This window comes from Thunnus thynnus, chromosome 2, assembly GCF_963924715.1.
Source record: "Thunnus thynnus chromosome 2, fThuThy2.1, whole genome shotgun sequence".
NCBI lineage: Eukaryota > Metazoa > Chordata > Actinopteri > Scombriformes > Scombridae > Thunnus > Thunnus thynnus.
In genome coordinates, this window is record NC_089518.1 from 39,629,066 (window position 1) to 39,649,067 (window position 20,002).

At 40.1% G+C, this 20,002-nt stretch overlaps 1 protein-coding gene across 3 annotated transcripts in view; it reads right to left on the minus strand.

Moving 5' to 3' along the window:
* The window catches only part of grin1b (glutamate receptor, ionotropic, N-methyl D-aspartate 1b), a 73,168-nt gene that overhangs the window by 11,766 nt on the left and 41,400 nt on the right, over window positions 1–20,002 (minus strand). Inside the window, exons 12-21 of one of the 3 annotated variants that reach the window (XM_067574508.1) lie at window positions 19,553–19,717; window positions 17,684–17,802; window positions 16,639–16,751; window positions 16,396–16,544; window positions 15,494–15,651; window positions 15,173–15,334; window positions 13,659–13,768; window positions 13,043–13,188; window positions 2,258–2,365; window positions 1,885–2,012 (exon numbers count right to left, since the gene is read on the minus strand). In XM_067574508.1, coding sequence (XP_067430609.1) covers window positions 1,911–2,012; window positions 2,258–2,365; window positions 13,043–13,188; window positions 13,659–13,768; window positions 15,173–15,334; window positions 15,494–15,651; window positions 16,396–16,544; window positions 16,639–16,751; window positions 17,684–17,802; window positions 19,553–19,717 — 1,332 coding nt within the window. In that variant the 3' untranslated portion in view covers window positions 1,885–1,910. The remainder of the gene's footprint in view (window positions 1–1,884; window positions 2,013–2,257; window positions 2,366–13,042; window positions 13,189–13,658; window positions 13,769–15,172; window positions 15,335–15,493; window positions 15,652–16,395; window positions 16,545–16,638; window positions 16,752–17,683; window positions 17,803–19,552; window positions 19,718–20,002) is intronic. The other 2 variants (XM_067574516.1, XM_067574525.1) reach the window with 2 other exon arrangements.

Genomic DNA, 20,002 nt, shown 5'->3' on the forward strand with positions numbered 1-20,002 from the left:
AAAAGCGTTGAGTTAAAGTTTTAATCCTTCAGATTTTAGGTTTTTAGTGTTCAGAGTATTTACAGACTGACAGACGCAGCGTCTAATCCACATTTACTACTGTTCACTCCTCTGCAGCTGTATCACGGCTGGATTATCTTACTGCTAATGCTAACACTACATTTCCTTGTGCAGCTGTATCACGGCTGGATTAGCTTACTGCTAATGCTAACACAACATTTCCTTGTGCAGCTGTATCACGACTGGATTAGCTTACTGCTAATGCTAACACAACATTTCCTTGTGCAGCTGTATCACGGCTGGATTAGCTCACTGCTAATGCTAACACAACATTTCCTTGTGCAGCTGTATCACGACTGGATTAGCTTACTGCTAATGCTAACACAACATTTCCTTGTGCAGCTGTATCACGACTGGATTAGCTTACTGCTAATGCTAACACAACATTTCCTTCTGCAGCTGTATCACGACTGGATTAGCTCACTGCTAATGCTAACACAACATTTCCTTGTGCAGCTGTATCACGACTGGATTAGCTTACTGCTAATGCTAACACTACATTTTCTCCTGCAGCTGTATCATGACTGGATTAGCTTACTGCTAATGCTAACACAACATTTCCTTCTGCAGCTGTATCACGGCTGGATTAGCTTACTGCTAATGCTAACACAACATTTCCTTGTGCAGCTGTATCACGGCTGGATTAGCTTACTGCTAATGCTAACACAACATTTCCTTGTGCAGCTGTATCACGGCTGGATTAGCTTACTGCTAATGCTAACAACATTTCCTTCTGCTGCTGCTTCACATTAAAAGACAGAGTGAAACACAGGGTGGCTTTTATTGTGAAGCAGCCACCGGAAACACAATGTGTTCGTCAGTGTCTTTATTCTTTATTAAAACGAAGACTGTAGTGTTTAAACCGTGCCTGCTGTTACCACGGTAACCACAGGGGTCACCAAATCAACCCGGACTGAAATCTGAAGGATTATAACTTTAAAATATTAGTTTTAAAACATTTAAAGAGTAACTTCTCTGAAACTCTCCAGCGGTTTAACGTCTCACCTGGCTGCAGTGATGCACAGGTGTACTCAAGGACACTGTGATGTCACTGCTGGATGTCGTTACAGGTGATTATTATTATTATTCTATTAAAATGTAATTGATTGATCTCTAACTATCATGGGAAGGGGTGGAGGGGGGGACAGCTCGTTTTTGCCACCAAGCAGGTTCATCTGGTTTTGTTTTATTCCAAACTGAGGCTGAAAAAGGAAAAGTGAAGCAGCCGGCGGCAGAGGGGTCAAAACCATCAACACTGATGACAGAAATGATCAGGAATTATTGATTTTTAACGAAGCCGAGCGTCAGAAATGACAGCTCGATGATTAGTGCTGACAGAGAAGCCTGTGGGGCGAGCAGAGCTGTAACAACAGTCATTTATTATGAGGGAGAAGCCGTTTACTCCCCGACACATCATCGACTCTGACAGGTCTAATTCAGCAGCTCCTAAAACTGTCGGCTGGAAGCGAACGCTGTAAATGAGAGAAAGTGTTAGTGGAGGGGAACGAGTCGGAGCCGGCCGACCTGCAGGCAGACGAGAGCTGGTCGTTAAAACTGTGGAAAGGCTTGTGGGATGTTTTGAAGGCGTTGACAGCGAGATGAAGGGACACAAACAGAGAGGTGACAGGAGAGAGGACAGGGAGGAGGAAAACACACCGGACAGGACAGAGAGCCAGAGAGGAAGGGATGAGAGGACAAAGGTCCACAAGAGAGGAGAGACCACACAGTCTGACCCTCTTCACTTCTCCTTTGCAAGAGGACGACACGGTGTGAGAAATAAAAATCCTGACGCCGACCCACAAAATAAAAACCCCCCCAACGAACCCTGACTGAGCGCACGGTGTCTGTCTTCACGGCTCGGTCTGAGTCCTTTCGTCTGTCTTTGTGGGACAGATGATCGGATGGAGGCAAAGATGGCCGATGGACAGACAGTCAGCAAGGAGATGGTGGAGCTGGGGATGACAGGGGTGGAGAGGAGAGGAGGAGAGAGGAGAGGAGATGAAGAGGAAGACAAATGACAAAACATCACAAAAATAATACAAGATAAAACAGAAGAGGCTGACTGAGAGGAGGAGAGGAGAGGTGAAGGATGAAGCTGAGATATGGAACCAAAGAGAGGAGGTGGAGGTGGAGGTGGAGGCAGGAGAGGAGGACAGGAGGGAGGAGGAGGAGGGTAGGTGAGTCTTCATCTCCTTACCGTGGCGTCCCCGGAGGCCCTACGGCGTTTGAGGTCGGAGGTCGCAGTGATGGACCTAAAAGAGGTTTTCAGTTTGGGCTCGGGCTCTGCTCTACCACTTTTCCTATCCTAAAATAAATGATACGATAGGTGCAACACACACATTAACACACGCAGGAGAGACACGTCAACACCTCAGCTACACTCCCTCCTCGCCGCCACAGGTGTGTGTGTGTGTGTGTGTTTGAGTCATGAGGACAGAGTATTACAGTTCACACACGACTATACAAATACAGTATTATGCAGTATGATAAAGTATAGTGTGATATAGTGCTAGTATAGTACATATAATAGTGTAGTATAGTATGATAAAGCATGGTGGAGTATAACACAGCATATCATGGTATAGTGATAGAACAGTGCAGTATAATACATAGGATAGCACAGTATAGTTATAATATTTAACATAGTACAGAAGTAGAATATTGTACATACTATACATAGTACAGTATAGTACAGTATTTCATAGTATAATGGGAGGATAGTATAGTAATAATATTTAATATAATATAGTAATAGAATAATCTACATAGCATAAAGTAGGTTGTTGTCCAGTATAGTATAGTATAGCATAATATAGTATAGTATAGTGTGGTATAGCAAAGTATAGTGTAGCACAATATAGCATAGTATAGTATACCATAGTATAGTATAGTATAGTATAGTATAGTATAGTATAGTATAGTATAGTATAGTATAATATAGTATAGTATAGTACAGTATAGCATAGCATAGCATAGTATAGTATAGTATAGTATAGTATAGTATAGTATGGTATAGTATAGCATAGCATAGTATAGTATAGTATAGTACAGTATAGCATAGCATAGCATAGTATAGTATAGTATAGTATAGTATAGTATAGTATAGCATAATATAGTATAGTATAGTATGGTATAGCATAGCATAGCATAGTATAGTATAGTACAGTATAGCATAGCATAGCATAGTATAGTATAGTATAGTATAGTATAGTATAGTATAGCATAATATAGTATAGTATAGTATGGTATAGCATAGCATAGCATAGTATAGTATAGTATAGTATAGTATAGTATTGTATGGTATAGTATAGTATAGTATAGTATAGTATAGTATAGTATAGTATAGTATAATATAGTATAGTATAGTATAATATAGCATAATATAGTGTAGTATAGTATGGTATAGTATAGCATAGCATAGCATAGTATAGCGCATAATATAGTATAGTATAGTATGGCATAGTATAGCATAGCATAGCATAGCATAGTATAGTATAGTAGAGTATAGTATAGCATAATATAGTATAGTATAGTATGGTATAGTATAGCATAGTATAGTATAGCATAATATAGTATAGTATGGCATAGTATAGCATAATATAGTGTAGTATAGTACAGTATTATATAGTATAGTATAGTATAGCACAATATAGTATAGTCTAGTCTAGTGTAGTATAGTATAGTATAGTATAGTATAGCATAGCATAGCATAGCATAGTATAGTATAGTGGGATAAAGTGTGGCGTATAGCATAGCATTGCATAGAAGAGTAATAGTATAGTACAATCATAGTATATCATAGTGTAGTGGTATAGTGTTGTATAATATAGTAATAGAATAATTTAATATATTATAGTACAGAATTAAACACTATAGCATAGTATAGTAAACTACCACTATAGCAATAGTATAGCTTAGTGTAGTACAGTTGTAGAAGATAGCTTAGCATAGTGTAGTATAACTGCAGTATATAGTACAGTATAGTATTGTATACAGTGGTATACAGTAATAAAGCATGCTATAGTACAGTAACAGTTAATAGTATTTTAGTATTGTATAGTAGTGAAATACTATAGTGTAGCAACTAGGCACGTTTCATGCATACAGAACTACCATCAGATCTACAGGTCAACACAGTAGTGTCAACTGAAACAGGTGTGAAGTGGTTTTATTATCCTAACAACTCGCAGAACCGATATATAAATGATTTAGTGTAGCATAATAAAGCAATAAATATAATATATAGCTCAGAACAGCATAGTATAATAAAGTACTACTACAGTAATAGTATAGCCTAGTATAATATAGTTACAGAATAAAATCCAGCATAGTGTCATGTAGTAATAGTATATACAGTAGTATAGTATACTATAACAGTATAATGTGATAAAGCCTGGTAGAATGATATAGTGTAGTGTCATATGGTAATAGTATAGTATAGTATAGTACAGTAACAGTATGTAGTACAGGTTAGTTTCGTACCATATAGTGATTGAATAGTGAAGTGTAGTATAGTGTTGTGTAGTGCTGTATAGTATACTGTAGTATACCATAGTGTAGTATGTAGCATAATGTACTAGCAGGACAACAAATATGAGTAGTAAGTAGTATAATACAGTATAGTGATATTATAGTATAGTATTACACTACTATAGTAACAGTATAGTATAGTATAGTGTAGTTATAGAATAACATTCAGCATAGTGTAGTAGTAGGACAACAAACATAGTAAATGTATAATAAAAGTATGATACAGTATAGTGATATTATAGTATAGTATTATACTACTACTACTAATAGTGTGGCATAGTAACTGTGTATAGTATAGTTTAGTTTGGTATTGTATAATAATTGAATGGTAAAGCGGAGTATAGTGTTGTATTGTGTAGTACAGTAAACCACAGTATAGCATAGTGTACTCCGTAGTATCATATATATATATATAATATAATGTAACAGTAATAGAACAATTAATATATGTAAATATGTTAATTAATGGAATGAATTTTACACATTAGAATAATAACTACCTGCTTGTTTTGTTTTCATCTTATTGTGTGTGTGTGTGTGTGTGTGTGTGTGTGTGTGTGTGTGTGTGTGTGTGTGTGTGTGTGTGTGTTGACTCGGCCATCTGCTCCTGACAGCAGCAGGTTATATAACATCCTGCACAGTCTGCGTGTTTCTGTAGACACACAACATGTCGACCTGCATGTGTGTTCGTCTGTGTAGATGTGTGTGTGTTTGAATGTGTGTGTTTGTCTATAGATATGTGTGTGTTTGTGTGTAGATATGCATGTGTGTGTGTGTGTGTGTGAATGTGTGTGTTAGTATGTGTGTGTGAATGTGTGTGTTAGTGTGTGTGTGTGTGTGTGTTAGTGTGTGTCAGTGTGTGTGTGTGTGTGAATGTGTGTGTTAGTGTGTGTTAGTGTGTGTGTGTGTGTGAATGTGTGTGTTAGTGTGTGTTAGTGTGTGTGTGTGTGTGAATGTGTGTGTTAGTGTGTGTCAGTGTGTGTGTGTGTGTGAATGTGTGTGTTAGTGTGTGTTAGTGTGTGTGTGTGTGTGTGTGTGTGTGTGTGTGTGTGTTAGTGTGTGTGTGTGTGTGTGTGTGAATGTGTGTGTTAGTGTGTGTGTGTGTGTGTGTTAGTGTGTGTCAGTGTGTGTGTGTGTGTGAATGTGTGTGTTAGTGTGTGTTAGTGTGTGTTAGTGTGTGTGTGTGTGTGTGTGTTAGTGTGTGTGTGTGTGTGTTAGTGTGTGTGTGTGTGTTCGTGTGTGTTAGTGTGTGTGTGTGTGTTAGTGTGTGTGTGTGTGTGTTAGTGTGTGTGTGTGTGTGTGTGTGTGTGTGTGTGTGTTAGTGTGTGTGTGTGTGTTAGTGTGTGTGTGTGTGTGTTAGTGTGTGTGTGTGTGTTAGTGTGTGTGTGTGTGTGTTAGTGTGTGTGTGTGTGTGTGTGTGTGTGTGTGTGTTAGTGTGTGTGTGTGTGTGTGTGTGTTAGTGTGTGTTAGTGTGTTAGTGTGTGTGTGTGTGTTAGTGTGTGTGTGTGTGTGTGTGTGTTAGTGTGTGTTAGTGTGTTAGTGTGTGTGTGTGTGTTAGTGTGTGTGTGTGTGTTAGTGTGTGTTCTTGTTCCTGTTTCAGATGAAGTTGATGTTTCAGTAAAACAGAAGACTTTCCCTCCGTTTTACTGCCGTTACAAACACACAGCAGCAGGTAAACCAACCACATGAGGACGACAGGAACAAACCAAACAAAGCAAAAGGAAATAACCTGAGGGGGGGGGCTTTAAGGAAGGCGGGCGCAGGGGGGGCTTTAAGGAGGGGGGGCGAGGGTGAGGTGGGAACATAGATGGCGAATGAGGCCTGAATGAAGCAGGGAGGATGTTTGTTCATCATGAACACATAAGATCATTATACCAACACATTGCTGCTATAATGCCGTCTCACCTGAGGGAAGGTGTGTGTGTGTGTGTGTGTGTGTGTGTGTGTGTGGGGTGTGTGTGTGTGTGGGGTGTGTGTGTGTATGTGGGGGGGGGGGGGGTTGTGGGGGTGTGTGTGTGTGTGTGTGTGGGTACGTGTGTGTGTGCGTGGTGAACAGAAGGGGGAGGGGCAGCAGCAGACAGATGTATGGTCAGCATGGGTTTTCACCTCTAACATCATATCAACATGTCATCAGTTTGACCTTTGACCCCTCACAGTGCACAGGTGTGAGGCTGTGGTCAGAGCTGGGTATCAAATCTGAGAATCTCAACTTTGTTATTTCTCTTTATGTTCAAATATTAAAACACTGATGACTGACATATTTTACTAAACAATAAATCTGCATCATTTTACTCTTTTTTATCATCAACAAATCCCACAAAAACACCAAAACCAACAAGTCACATCAGGAAGTGGAGCAGCACAAATGTGTCTCTAGACAGGGTGAGTTAGCGATCTAACTGCTAACATGCTAACCTTGGGCAAGTTATTTGAAAATTGTAATTAATTACCGATTACACATCACTCATTATAAAAGAAATTACATTATTTATTCATTACTCAGCAGCAAAAGTAATGTGTTACTTTACTCTACTTTGTTTACTCAGAATCCTCCACAGCTACATGCTAACATGTTTAACAAGCAGGAAACAGTTCGAAGGATTTACTGACAATCCAACAGCTAGCGTTAGCGTAGCCGCAGCGCTGCACACGGCACTGCAGAAGTCCCGACCTCAGCTGCACGAGTCCTACGCACTGCAACTCTGAACTCAACCAGCGTCACATGACTCCTGAATGTAGCCGTACCCGTAGCTAACGTTAGCGCGCCAGCTAAGAGCACGCAACATGTGAAGTAGATCAGAGTCTTATTTTCACCCTTTGAAAATGTTGGTACAGGTGGTAAACAAAGTACTTTAAACTACTAATACCACACTAACAATACTCTGTTAAAAGTAAAAGTATTTTTAGCAAAATGTACCTACATTTACTTAACGTCTGTTCAAGGTGGAGCTCATTTTAACTGCTTTATATACTGCTGGATAGTTTAATCTGTAGTAATGCATCATATTTTATTTGTTGATCATATATTTTTTGTGTAATATCTTAATCGTAGGAGGGACATTTTATATAGATTAGCTCCATATCTGCGAGTTTCAATAACTGCTGTGTATAAAGTTGAATTAGGAGTAAAGTAAAAGTCCGTCTCTCAATACTTTCCTCCTCCTCTACTCTGCTCCAAGCCCATTGGTTCCTACTGAAGACTTTAGAAACACCTCACAAATATATATTTTCATGTTTTAAAAATGCTCAGTAATTTCCTAAAACAGCAGTTTGGGGACTATTTTCAGCGGCGGATGAATCCACATTTGGTGCTGTGGTGAGTATTAGCAGGACAGATACGATATCTCACACAAAACCTGTTAGTAGATGAACTTACTGTTGGTTTGAGTCTGATTATTATGGGATTTATTGACAATAAGAAAAATACAGAATATCAGTTTTACTTTAAGAATAAATAAAAGTAGAATATTATGTGTAGATGTAGAAACGATACCCAGCCCTCATATCGACTCTTAAAAACTGTCACACATTCAGTTTGAAATGGAAAACAAAAATCAATAAAACACATTGATCGTGAGTTAAGAGCATCGTTGCAGCCTGAAACCCACACAGGCCTCAGACTGTTTAAACCTGACTGAGACTCTGGGGTCATGTGGGTCCCACAGACCTCCATCAGGCTCCGGTCAGTTCAATCAGGATCAATAACATTCTGTTTAAAGCATTTTTATGCCTCGATCAAACATTAAAGTCCATCAGCAGCGACAGAACAGCGGAAGACTTTGATCACAGCGTCAGTCAGTGACATGGAAAATAAAAATAACACCATCAGTATTATATAAAACACATCTGGAGCTGTTAGCCCCCCCCCCCCCCAGAACCTGCAGAGTTAATGACACATGACCTCTACTGTACTCTACTGTACTCTACTGTACTCTACTGCAGTATTATATAAAACACATCTGGAGCTGTTAGCCTGCCCCCCCCCCCCAAAACCTGCAGAGTTATAGTTAATGACACATGACCTCTACTGTACTCTACTGTACTCTGTACTCAACTTCAGTACCTCACAGTCTACTGCAATACTTTAACTACATCAAGCTCATAATACTTATGTACTTTTACTGCAATACTTTAACTACATCAAGCTCATGATACTTATGTACTTTTACTGCAATACTTTAACTACATCAAGCTCATGATACTTATGTACTTTTACTGCAATACTTTAACTACATCAAGCTCATAATACTTATGTACTTTTACTGCAATACTTTAACTACATCAAGCTCATGATACTTATGTACTTTTACTGCAATACTTTAACTACATCAAGCTCATAATACTTATGTACTTTTACTGTAGTAGGATTTTTCATGCAGGACTTTTACTTGTATTTATGAGTATTTTTACGTTGCTGTATTGGTACTTTTACTGCAGTAAAGTATCTGAGTACTTCTTCCATCACTGGTTATGACTCTGAGAACTAAGACAGCTTTTACCACCAGAATAGAAACAGCACATTATCAAAAATAAAACCTTGACTATGAAATAACGTCTCTTTATTCATATTTACTGTGAACTGTGAATGTCTTCTTCTTCTTCTGTGGTTGCAGATGTTGGTGTGAGACCAGATGAAACATGTTGTGACTGTTGATCTGTCTGAACTGAATGATTTTGGTGTAAAATGTATGAAACCTTCAGCTCATCAACACTTCCTCTCACAGTTTCCTGCTGCTGTGTTTTATGTGCTAATCCTGCTGCCGCGCTAACTCGCCTTAAGACACGACTGTTTGAAGTGCTAATCATCCACTGCTAGCTGTTAGCCTTTAGCGGCTGGTGTTTGAAGTGTTAATCCCGACAGAGAAGTGATGGTTATTAATATGTTTCTGCTCGACAGCTGCGGCCAGCTGCTGCCGAGGCTGCAGAACACAAAGACTTCACACCAGAAATCATCTTGTATTGCAGAAAAACAGACGGCAGGTTTCTTCTTCTGGTTTTTTTTACATACATACTGTAATAATCTGTGTTTATCATCATTAAACAGAGAGAAGTGTTTCTCAGCTGTTCTGATCTGTAACCTGCTGCTGGTTAAATGATCCAGCGCTCCTGTTCTGATCAATAACACATTTTTATAGCTGATATATAAATTAATTAACTTTAATACAGTATCTACTGAAGAGAGGAGTCGGTATCTTCTAATCAACATCTCATAATTCTGATACCAATCATTACAAGATCTTTCCTATTTTCTCTATTTCATTCTGTTTTTTAATTTATTATTAACAATCTATAAATTATAATTATATCTATAAATAATGACTGATTGACTTTGTGTTTCCTGCTTCATTCGTTTGATGCTTTAAAGACGATTGTGTCGTGTTACATCATGTATGTTAGTCATGTGTTAGTCATCTCATATTAGCAGCGTGACTAATAACACCACATGACGCTTCATCTCATGTTATTATACATATAGTATATATATGTTATATATTGTTACCATATTTTATGTCACATCATGTCACATGACGTCTGTATCGGTCTCTCCTCTGTGTCTCTCTGAGAACATTTTATTAATCTTTCAGGCGTCTCAGATTGATTTTTTATTGGAGACTCAGAGCTTCTTTATAAGAAGATGAATATTCAACTGAAAACGCAGAATTAAAGTCACTTACTGACCCTTTTCTGTCTTTTTCGAACTGTTTCATTTCATTTTAATGTTGTTATATTTATACTTTTTTATGTTTCTGTTGTATTCCATCATACTATTAGCTGTTATGTTTATATTCATACATACAGAGACACATCTATATGCTGTCACAGCGGTTATTGATCATTTTATGTTCTTTACATATTGATCCTGATGAGTTTTGCTGAGTTGGACAGTTTTTTGCTGCTGCAACGTCTTTGTTCATTCACAAAGAACAATAAAGTGTTTGATTCGATGTTTTCTGAGCTGTAAAGCTGCAGCAGCCGGTTTAATGACATGCAGTTATTTTTCAAGGAGATACAAGGTGATCTGGTTGCAGCCATTAGTGTCTGTGACTCAGCTCAATACATCACTGCTGATACAACGACAGCAGAACAAGATAAACTCACATTACATTCACTTTTACTTGATAAAGAAGATTCAGCAGAAGATATTTACTAAAGTTTTTACTGTTAGGGATGTAAAATACTGCGTCACTGAGAAACGTCAGTTTATTGTGGTATTTACTCAGAGATCATTTAAAATAACCTCTGATATGTGCAGTTAGAGTGGATCATTCAGGTTTTCTCCTCGTGTCTGACTATGACAAAGTCATTGACGACGAAAAAGTGACAAACTTCTTCATGAAGAGGATTTATTGTGGCTCCAGTTTCCAGCTGTTCCTAATAAACTGATCACTGTGTGTTATTTTTCCGCTGATCTCGTTAAACTTTAATACGAGACACAGAAGTGAATCTGTGAGTGTCTGACAGGTCTGAGATCAGCTGAGAGCTCGTTCATAATATTTAGCTAGTTTCCCTGTATGTGTGTGTATGTGTGTGTGTGTATGTGTGTGTGTGTGTGTGTGTGTGTGTGTGCAGACTAGGAAGTAATTGTTATAATTACTACACATATAATGAGCTGAAACTCTCTACAAAGCTCCGTAAAGCTGAGAGGAGCCGCAGGTTCATCAACATATTACACACTGACAGATCCGACTGTGGAGGGATGGAAACATATGTTATTATAGAGATATATGTTATAAAGGGTTTAAAGAGGAAATCAGGGTTAAAGAGGTTATTAGCTGCAGTAAAATAACGAACATATGAATCAGTGATAGTTGCAGCTGCTCATCAGTGAAACAAGCGTCTGGCTTTACGTCTACACAGAAACAGGAAACAGTTGTCGGGGTCAGAAGCGTCTCGGCCTCATTAGTGCGACAGCAGTGAACCAGCTGACTGAAGTGAAGTGAACTGAAGTGAACAGGAGGTTTGAATCCCTGTGGACACGATGATAACTGTTACGGCTCTACAGCAGCCGCGTGTTTGTTTTCCCATCATGCTTCAGTGAGGAGGCGGTTCTGGGGATCGCTCCGAGGTTACAACATGAACCTGACAAGAAGCAGCATTAATATTTCTGTCAGAGACTCCGCAGAGTGTCTCAGTGGTCGTCCTGTCTGCTTCCTTTAAAGACGATATTATACAATCAAATTTATATCGTCAGTGTTCTCAAAGACGCTTTACAAACCAAAGAAAGAGACACAACAAGAGAGATGCTTGTCCTCGCTGTAATCATTCCTCCTGTTCATACTGGATATTAAAAGATCCTTCAAATGTGCTTTCAATGGAAGTGATGGAGGCCAAAATCCACAGTGTGTCCACACAGTCATTTAAAAGTCTGTGTGAAGCTTCTATTCAGCTTCAGCAGTCTGAGTTAGTCATATCAAGTGGATATCTGACACATTTACAGTCTTTGTGTTTCCCTGTTGAGCTGCAGGTGGAAGTATAGTAACAAAAAGAGGAACTTTGGCACTAAAAAGACTGTAACGTTGAAAGATATCTACTTGATTTGACTCATTTAGACGCTGAAGCTTCATATTAGCTTCAGATCAACTTTTGTGGATTTTGTCCTCCATCACTTCCATTGTAAGGTCGTTATGAAGACTTGATAATTAATTTAATTTCCTTTCATATGTTTTTATTGGGATGACTGACTGTCTTTAGAAGACAATGTGATTCTGCATTTAAAGAAAAGTTTCCTTATGTTGTAAATGTTCTTTGTTATTTTGATTAAAAAAAAGATTTTATAAAGAAATTCCTTTCATTCTTCCTTCATGTGTGTGCAAACAGATCAACAGATCAGCTTCATAATGTTTATTTTCTTCTCTCTGCTCAGTAAACAAACACAGAGACTTTCACTCTAATGTGTCTCTGTTTGTCTCTGCTTCCTCTCTCCACTCTGATAATTAGATAAATATATTATTTAAAAGACTAATAAACAAAATCTGCATTCCAACAGTGAACAATCTAAACTTGAACAACATAAAACTGTGTATAAATCAGTGCAGCCTGACTCAGCTGTTAAACATGTTAAACATGTAATAATACGACGTTCATGGTAATAAACACGCTACCCGAGAAACAAGCTAACGGCGTCAAACTGATTGTTGTAACATTCATGTACAGAGTTCAACACATGCTTAAGATTATTGTTGTAATTCAAACACTTTCTTCCTGGAAAATAGAACACAATAGAACACAGTAGAACACAGTAGAACACAGTAGAATAATGGATACAGCAAGGAAGAGCTGAGTATCTCACTGTTCTCTAGTACAGTAGAGAACAGTAGAGAACAGTAAATTGGGGTATAGTAGAGGTCAGTAGAGCTTTTAGAGTACAGTGGAGTAGATTTCAGTAGAGAACAGCAGAGTTCTGTACAGTAGAAACCAGTGGGGTAGATCTGAGGAGAGAACAGTAAAGTACCTGCAGATTCTTCCTCCAGACGTTCACGGCGGCGAACGCGAGCTGCATCTGTTTCCTGCGAGCGTCTTTGTGTCGTTTGTAGGCGATCTCGATGAAGATGAGGAAGATCCCGGCAACGATGCCGCCGGCAACCAGCATGAACACACCTGAGGAGGACAGATGAAGACAGGTGAGGACAGGAGAGGACAGGTGAGGACAGATGAAGACAGGTGAGGACAGGAGAGGACAGGTGAGGACAGATGAGGACAGGTGAGGACAGGTGAGGACAGGAGAGGACAGGAGAGGACAGGTGAGGACAGATGAGGACAGGAGAGGACAGGTGAGGACAGATGAGGACAGATGAGGACAGGAGAGGACAGGTGAGGACAGGAGAGGACAGGTGAGGACAGATGAGGACAGGAGAGGACAGGTGAGGACAGATGAGGACAGGAGAGGACAGGTGAGGACAGATGAGGACAGGAGAGGACAGGTGAGGACAGGTGAGGACAGGAGAGGACAGGTGAAAACAGGTGAGGACAGGTGAGGACAGGTGAGGACAGGTGAGGAATGGTGAATCTTTAATCTTCAGCAGAACAGTCTGTAGAGGACGGGGACGCTGAGTCGGTCTGTTTCCTACCTGCCATGTTCTCGAAGGTGAGGGTAGCGGGGGCGTTGCTCCTGGAGTCACACTCCTGGTATCGAACCCACGTCTTGTCCAGATCCTCCATGAAGCCATTCTCATGAGAACTGTGGAGAAACAACAAAAACATGGAGACACACCGAGTACAAATTTATACCAACAACACACGAGTCTGATCAAGGTACGAGTCAGACAGGAGCAGCTGTTCAGCAGGGTATCTAAAAGGGGTATCCATGGGGTATAAGTACTAACAAAGGGGTATCCATGGGGTATCAGTACTAACAAAGGCGTATCCATGGGGTATCAGTGGTAACAAAGGGGTATCCATGGGGTATCAGTACTAACAAAGGGGTATCCATGGGGTATCAGTAGTAACAAAGGCGTATCCATGGGGTATCAGTACTAACAAAGGCGTATCCATGGGGTATCAGTACTAACAAAGGGGTATCCATGGGGTATCAGTGGTAACAAAGGGGTATCCATGGGGTATCGGTAGTAACAAAGGGGTATCCATGGGGTATCAGTAGTAACAAAGGGGTATCCATGGGGTATCAGTAGTAACAAAGGGGTATCCATAGGGTATCAGTAGTAACAAAGGGGTATCCATGGGGTATCAGTACTAACAAAGGGGTATCCATGGGGTATCGGTAGTAACAAAGGTGTATCCATGGGGTATCAGTAGTAACAAAGGGGTATCCATGGGGTATCAGTAGTAACAAAGGGGTATCCATGGGGTATCAGTAGTAACAAAGGGGTATCCATGGGGTATCAGTAGTAACAAAGGGGTATCCATGGGGTATCAGTAGTAACAAAGGGGTATCCATGGGGTATCAGTAGTAACAAAGGGGTATCTGTGAGGGGTCTGTGAGGTTTCAGAGTCATCAGTAGGGTACCAGTAGAACTCAGGAATGTTGAGATTTAATATTGCTGTCCTTTGATAAAACCTGACAGTTTGACTGACAGACTGACTTCATATCAGTGTGAATGTGACAGTTTAACAACCAAAGCAGCAGGAATAAAATCAGAGTTTTTATGAACTGTTGGGTGTTGAGTGAATCGAGCTAATTAGCGTTAGCAGCTTTATTTCCAGCCTGTCTGTGATGATGCATCAGCTGGTTTTCTTCAGTAACATTGTCGGTAGCGGGTGTTAACAGGCTAAGCTAACAGTGTGTCAGCAGGGTTGCATCAGCAGCAGTCCGGATGGAGGAGCTGCTAACCAGCCTGAGAAAACTACAACTGTGGGTCTGTGTAATGCTAATCAGTTCAAGTTTACATATAAAAAATGAAGTTCCAGCGACCAGCTCGCCATTCTCACACAGGCTTCACTTAACAGCTTCCCACTCTGAGCGTGACAACAGAGGAAAATGGCCACCGTGTGAATATGGTCCATTAGAGGAGCAGCAGTAAAGTGTCGATAGGATATCATAAGGTGTCAGTGGGGTATCAGTAGAGTATTAGTAGGGTGTAAACTGGGTACCTGTAGTGTTCCAGTCGGGTATCTGTGGGTTTACCTGAGAATAGCCAGAGAAACGTTCTGTTTCCACGGACTGTCCTTCCTCATTCCAATCCCGAATCCAGAGCGGAAGAAAAGCTCTCCCGTCGTCACCAGATCACACTTCTGCGACGCCTCGAACTCCAACACAGCGCTGTCCCAGATGAAGGCATGCAGCTTACTACAGGAGGAGGAGGAGGCACAAACATTAGGTATGTGGAGGTGGAGCTCAGTATAAGCAGGTGGACCATAAGAAATAATCACCTGTTCACAGTAAAACAGCTTATTTCACCTGTGAGGTATAAAGGCTAATTTCAGAACTGTTATCCTAAGAGCCTACTTGTCTCTGACGGCTTGGATGGCCTCAGCGGCGCTCTCGTAGTTGTGTTTCTCCATGTGCCGGTACATTGTGCTCAGCTCCACCTGCCGTCTGAAGTAAATATCCACCGAGCTCTGCTTCACTGTGGCGTAGATGAACTTATCTGATGGGTTACGCAGCTAAAAACAACAAAGTACAGCACAGAACACAGAGTCAGGAATTTATTCTGATCAAACACAAGCTACTGAAATTAAAAACAAAGCTCAGTCTTTTAGCATTTCAGTCTGTTGATTTCATGTCACCAACAGAAACCGACGTCTCCTGTTGGCCACTGAAGATGAGTTGTAGGAATCTCTAGCAGGACATTTGCTCTTTGTGCATTCTGGGAGGGAAAGAATCAAGGTTTTACCGAATGTAAAATCCTTTGAGGTAAAATTTGTGATTTGTGATATTGGGCATTATAAATAAAAGATCCAAAAACAACCAAATAAAAGCGACCTGATGTTGTAGAAACTGATGGCAACACACAACCAGCAGGAGGAGCGAATAACGTCAAACAATAGCAAAGCTGTAGACTCAGGATTTCAGACAAAAATAAGGACTTGACTTAAACTGAACTGCTGTTAAACGTGACGTGCCCCATAAAATCCCGCAACAATAAAAGACACAGAAGACCGGGACAGGCGGAACTTTCATGGCCAAAAACAGAATATTTCATTATTAGCTCCGTGTCAGGAGTTCAAAGGTTTTACAATTCATCCATAAACCATAACTAATAACTAACTAATAAATAAAAAAAGAACATTGGAAGGGTGAAAGATGAAGGTAACACCCCAAAACATCTGATCAGGGAGGGCAATATGTTTCCTCTGAAGACACCACAGTTCATGTATTTTCAGTAGGACAGGACGGAGGAGTCTCACCCTGGGGTCATTGATGCCAGTGATGCGCTCCTCAGGCCGGTCCAGCACCAGGAAGGCTGCCAGGTTGGCAGTATATGATGCCACGATGATCATGGCGAATCCTGCCCACACCATACCCAGAATCCTCGCTGAGAAACTCCTGGGAGCTCCTGCTCAGGCAGAGAGCACAGACACATGTTAGTGTTGTGTTGTGGATACAGTAGTACTGTTTATTTCACAGGAGGAGACGACGTGTCGGGTCACCTTCTCCTATCCCAGAGTTCAGCAGTACTCCCCATGAGAACCACATGGCGGAGGAAAGGGTGAGGGCGTCCTCTTCTTCTTCTTCACTGTTCACTTTAAACCTTCCGAACGGGCTGCAGATACACAGGAGCACTGTGTTATATAACATTATACTCTGTGTTATTGTGTCGCACTTTATATTGTACTTTATCACATCAGTAGTGAATTGTCCAGTATCCTACTGGACTGTATCACACTGTCATGTGTCGCATTGTGTTTTGTGTTGATTAGTATTGTATCGTATCGTATCGTATCGTATCATATCGTATCATATTGTATCGTATCGTATCATATCATATCGTATCATATTGTATCGTATCGTATCATATCATATCGTATCATATTGTATCGTATCATATCGTATCATATTGTATCGTATCATATCGTATCATATCGTATCATATTGTATCGTATCATATCGTATCATATTGTATCGTATCATATCGTATCATATTGTATCATATTGTATCATATCGTATCATATTGTATCGTATCATATCGTATCATATTGTATCGTATCATATCGTATCATATCGTATCATATTGTATCATATCGTATCATATTGTATCATATCGTATCATATTGTATCGTATCATATCGTATCATATTGTATCGTATCATATTGTATCATATCGTATCATATTGTATCATATCGTATCATATTGTATCGTATCATATTGTATCGTATCGTATCGTATCATATCGTATCATATCGTATCGTATCATATCGTATCATATTGTATCGTATCATATCGTATCATATCGTATCATATCGTATCATATTGTATCGTATCGTATCGTATCATATCGTATCATATCGTATCATATTGTATCGTATCGTATCGTATCGTATCATATCGTATCATATTGTATCGTATCGTATCATATCGTATCATATTGTATCGTATCATATCGTATCATATTGTATCGTATCATATCGTATCGTATCGTATCGTATCGTAGTGTATTATGTCATATTGTGCTGTGTTACGTTGCAGTGCTTACCTGAACCGGTCTAATAGGTAAAGCATCACTGCCACCACATGGACCGACAGACCGACTAACAGCCACAGTGTGCTCTGGAACGGTTGCATGAATGAGTCCAGAGTGCTGCGCGGGATTTCCTGAACACACAAAAAACCAACACACAGACTTTAGGGCAAAGAAAGAAACATGATCTCAGAGGCTTTACAGTGTTTTACAACGTTCTGTCATCTACACCAAAACAAATCTGTTCAAATATCTGACGTTGCCTCAAACTCCATAACATAACATAACAGAACAGCAGGTGTGAGACATGAAAGGAAAGTGTTGAGATTCTTTTTCTGTCCAAATATGACGTTTCGGTTGAGCTTCCTGCTATAAATCAGCCTTCAAACTGGTCCAGGATTCATCATGTAAAGCAACGTTAGAACACAGCATATCAACAGACAGCAGTTAGTATCTGTCAGCTGCTTCTTTCATTTGACCCAGAATCACACTGGAGTTTATAAAAACACTGTGATGGTTTCAGACACCACTGGAGGGTCGATGGAAACTATGGATCTGCCTCCTGCTGCTGTGGAGCCGATCGCTGGCTGTGAACTGGGTCACTCCGACCAAAAATATCCAGAAACATCCTTCAGAGCAGCGTGAAGGACTGACGCGAGGACAGATGTGACTGTTTCATCAGGTCTGTTTAATCTCATCACACAGAGAACAACGTGCTCTTCCTCCTGCTGTGTGCCTGTTTCTGCCTGACCCATGATGCTCAGCGACCGTTGCTATGGTGAAGACGCCAGCGACATATTAACATATAGTCAGTATAACATTATGTAGTACTGCAGATTATTGGTTATGATCGGGATCAACGTACTTTACTGAACATTGAACTGTAAAGAAAATAATGTTCTATGGACAAAGAAATGAAGTGCATGAAATATAAGAAAGGTGATGAGAGAATAAATTAAACATAAATAATTAATAAATAATTACATCATGTAACAGTGGAGGTTGAATAAAATGCACAATCTAAAGTCCAGTTTGATGAGTGTAGGGCTTAAATGTAAAGTTCAGTTTTATCTGTCGCTGGCGTCTTCACCATAGCAACGGTTGCTGAGGATCATGGGTAGGCTAATGTAGCCGCTTCCGCTATCGTACAAAACTGACAAAAATACTTGATTTCTAAACCAAAATCGCCCGGTCTTTTAGATTTGGTTTTCTGGAATAGATCACGTGACTTCGTTTTTGGTTTCAAACGCAAAAACGAATCGGCTGAATGTCAGCAGACCTGCTGGATATTCAATCCAAAAAGGAAAAAACGATAAAACAAATCAGCAAAAACCAAAAACGGGCCGCGTTTGATTAGTTTTTCGTTATTTGATTCTGACACCAAAAATGTTTTTTTGTTTTTTGTTTTGAAACAAATAACAGATTTACTGTTTCTGGGTTTTTGAATTACAATTGAATTATGAATCATGTGTTGTTCAGCTCCAACATGTACGGATGGATTTGAGAAGTTGACATTTGGAGTAAAGAAGGAGAAAAAGAAGTGAAATCCTGCTACTATAGTTTGTTTACGTAGCCTCCGGAGCCGGAGGAAGCTTCCTGAAGCTGACCAATCAGAACAGAGTGGGCTCATCAGGAGGCGGGGCCTTAAAGAGACAGGAGCTAAAACAGCCTGTTTCAGACAGAGGCTGAACTGAGGGGCTGCATAAAGGACCAGTAGAAGATCAATAAGCAGTTTTTATTCCAGTAGAGCCCCAGAATATAAATATAGAGGCTGGAGATGAGCAGAATATTTGTCCTTTTATAAACACACAATGATATATTGATATCTGCTGGCTGATCTCACCTCTCTGTCCTCAAACTCAGAGTAAAGCGGCGTCAGCTCACCTTCTTGACAAGGATAGTGAGTCCCTGGTATTTGAAGGGTTTGGAGAACTCAATGTACTGAGCGCGCTCATTGTTGATGGTGAGGGGAGCGACGATCATGTCGGCCAGACCTCCCAACAGCTCCCCCATCATCCCGTTCCACTCCTTCTTATTACTGTTGTTCACCTGCAGCAGGAGGAGACGTCACACACCGTCAGCGCTTTACACAATCACAGATTTTTGCATCATTGATGATTGAAAAAAGATTGCCCCCGTGACTCTCTGATGATGATGATGATGATGATGATGATGATGATGATGTCACTGTGGCTCTCTCTGATGATGTCACTGACTCTCTCTTTCTCTAATGATGTCACTGTGACTACCTCTCTCTCTGATGATGATGATGATGTCACTGTCTCTCTCTCTCCCTGACCTGTTTACTGATTCACCACCAGTACATCGCCTAGC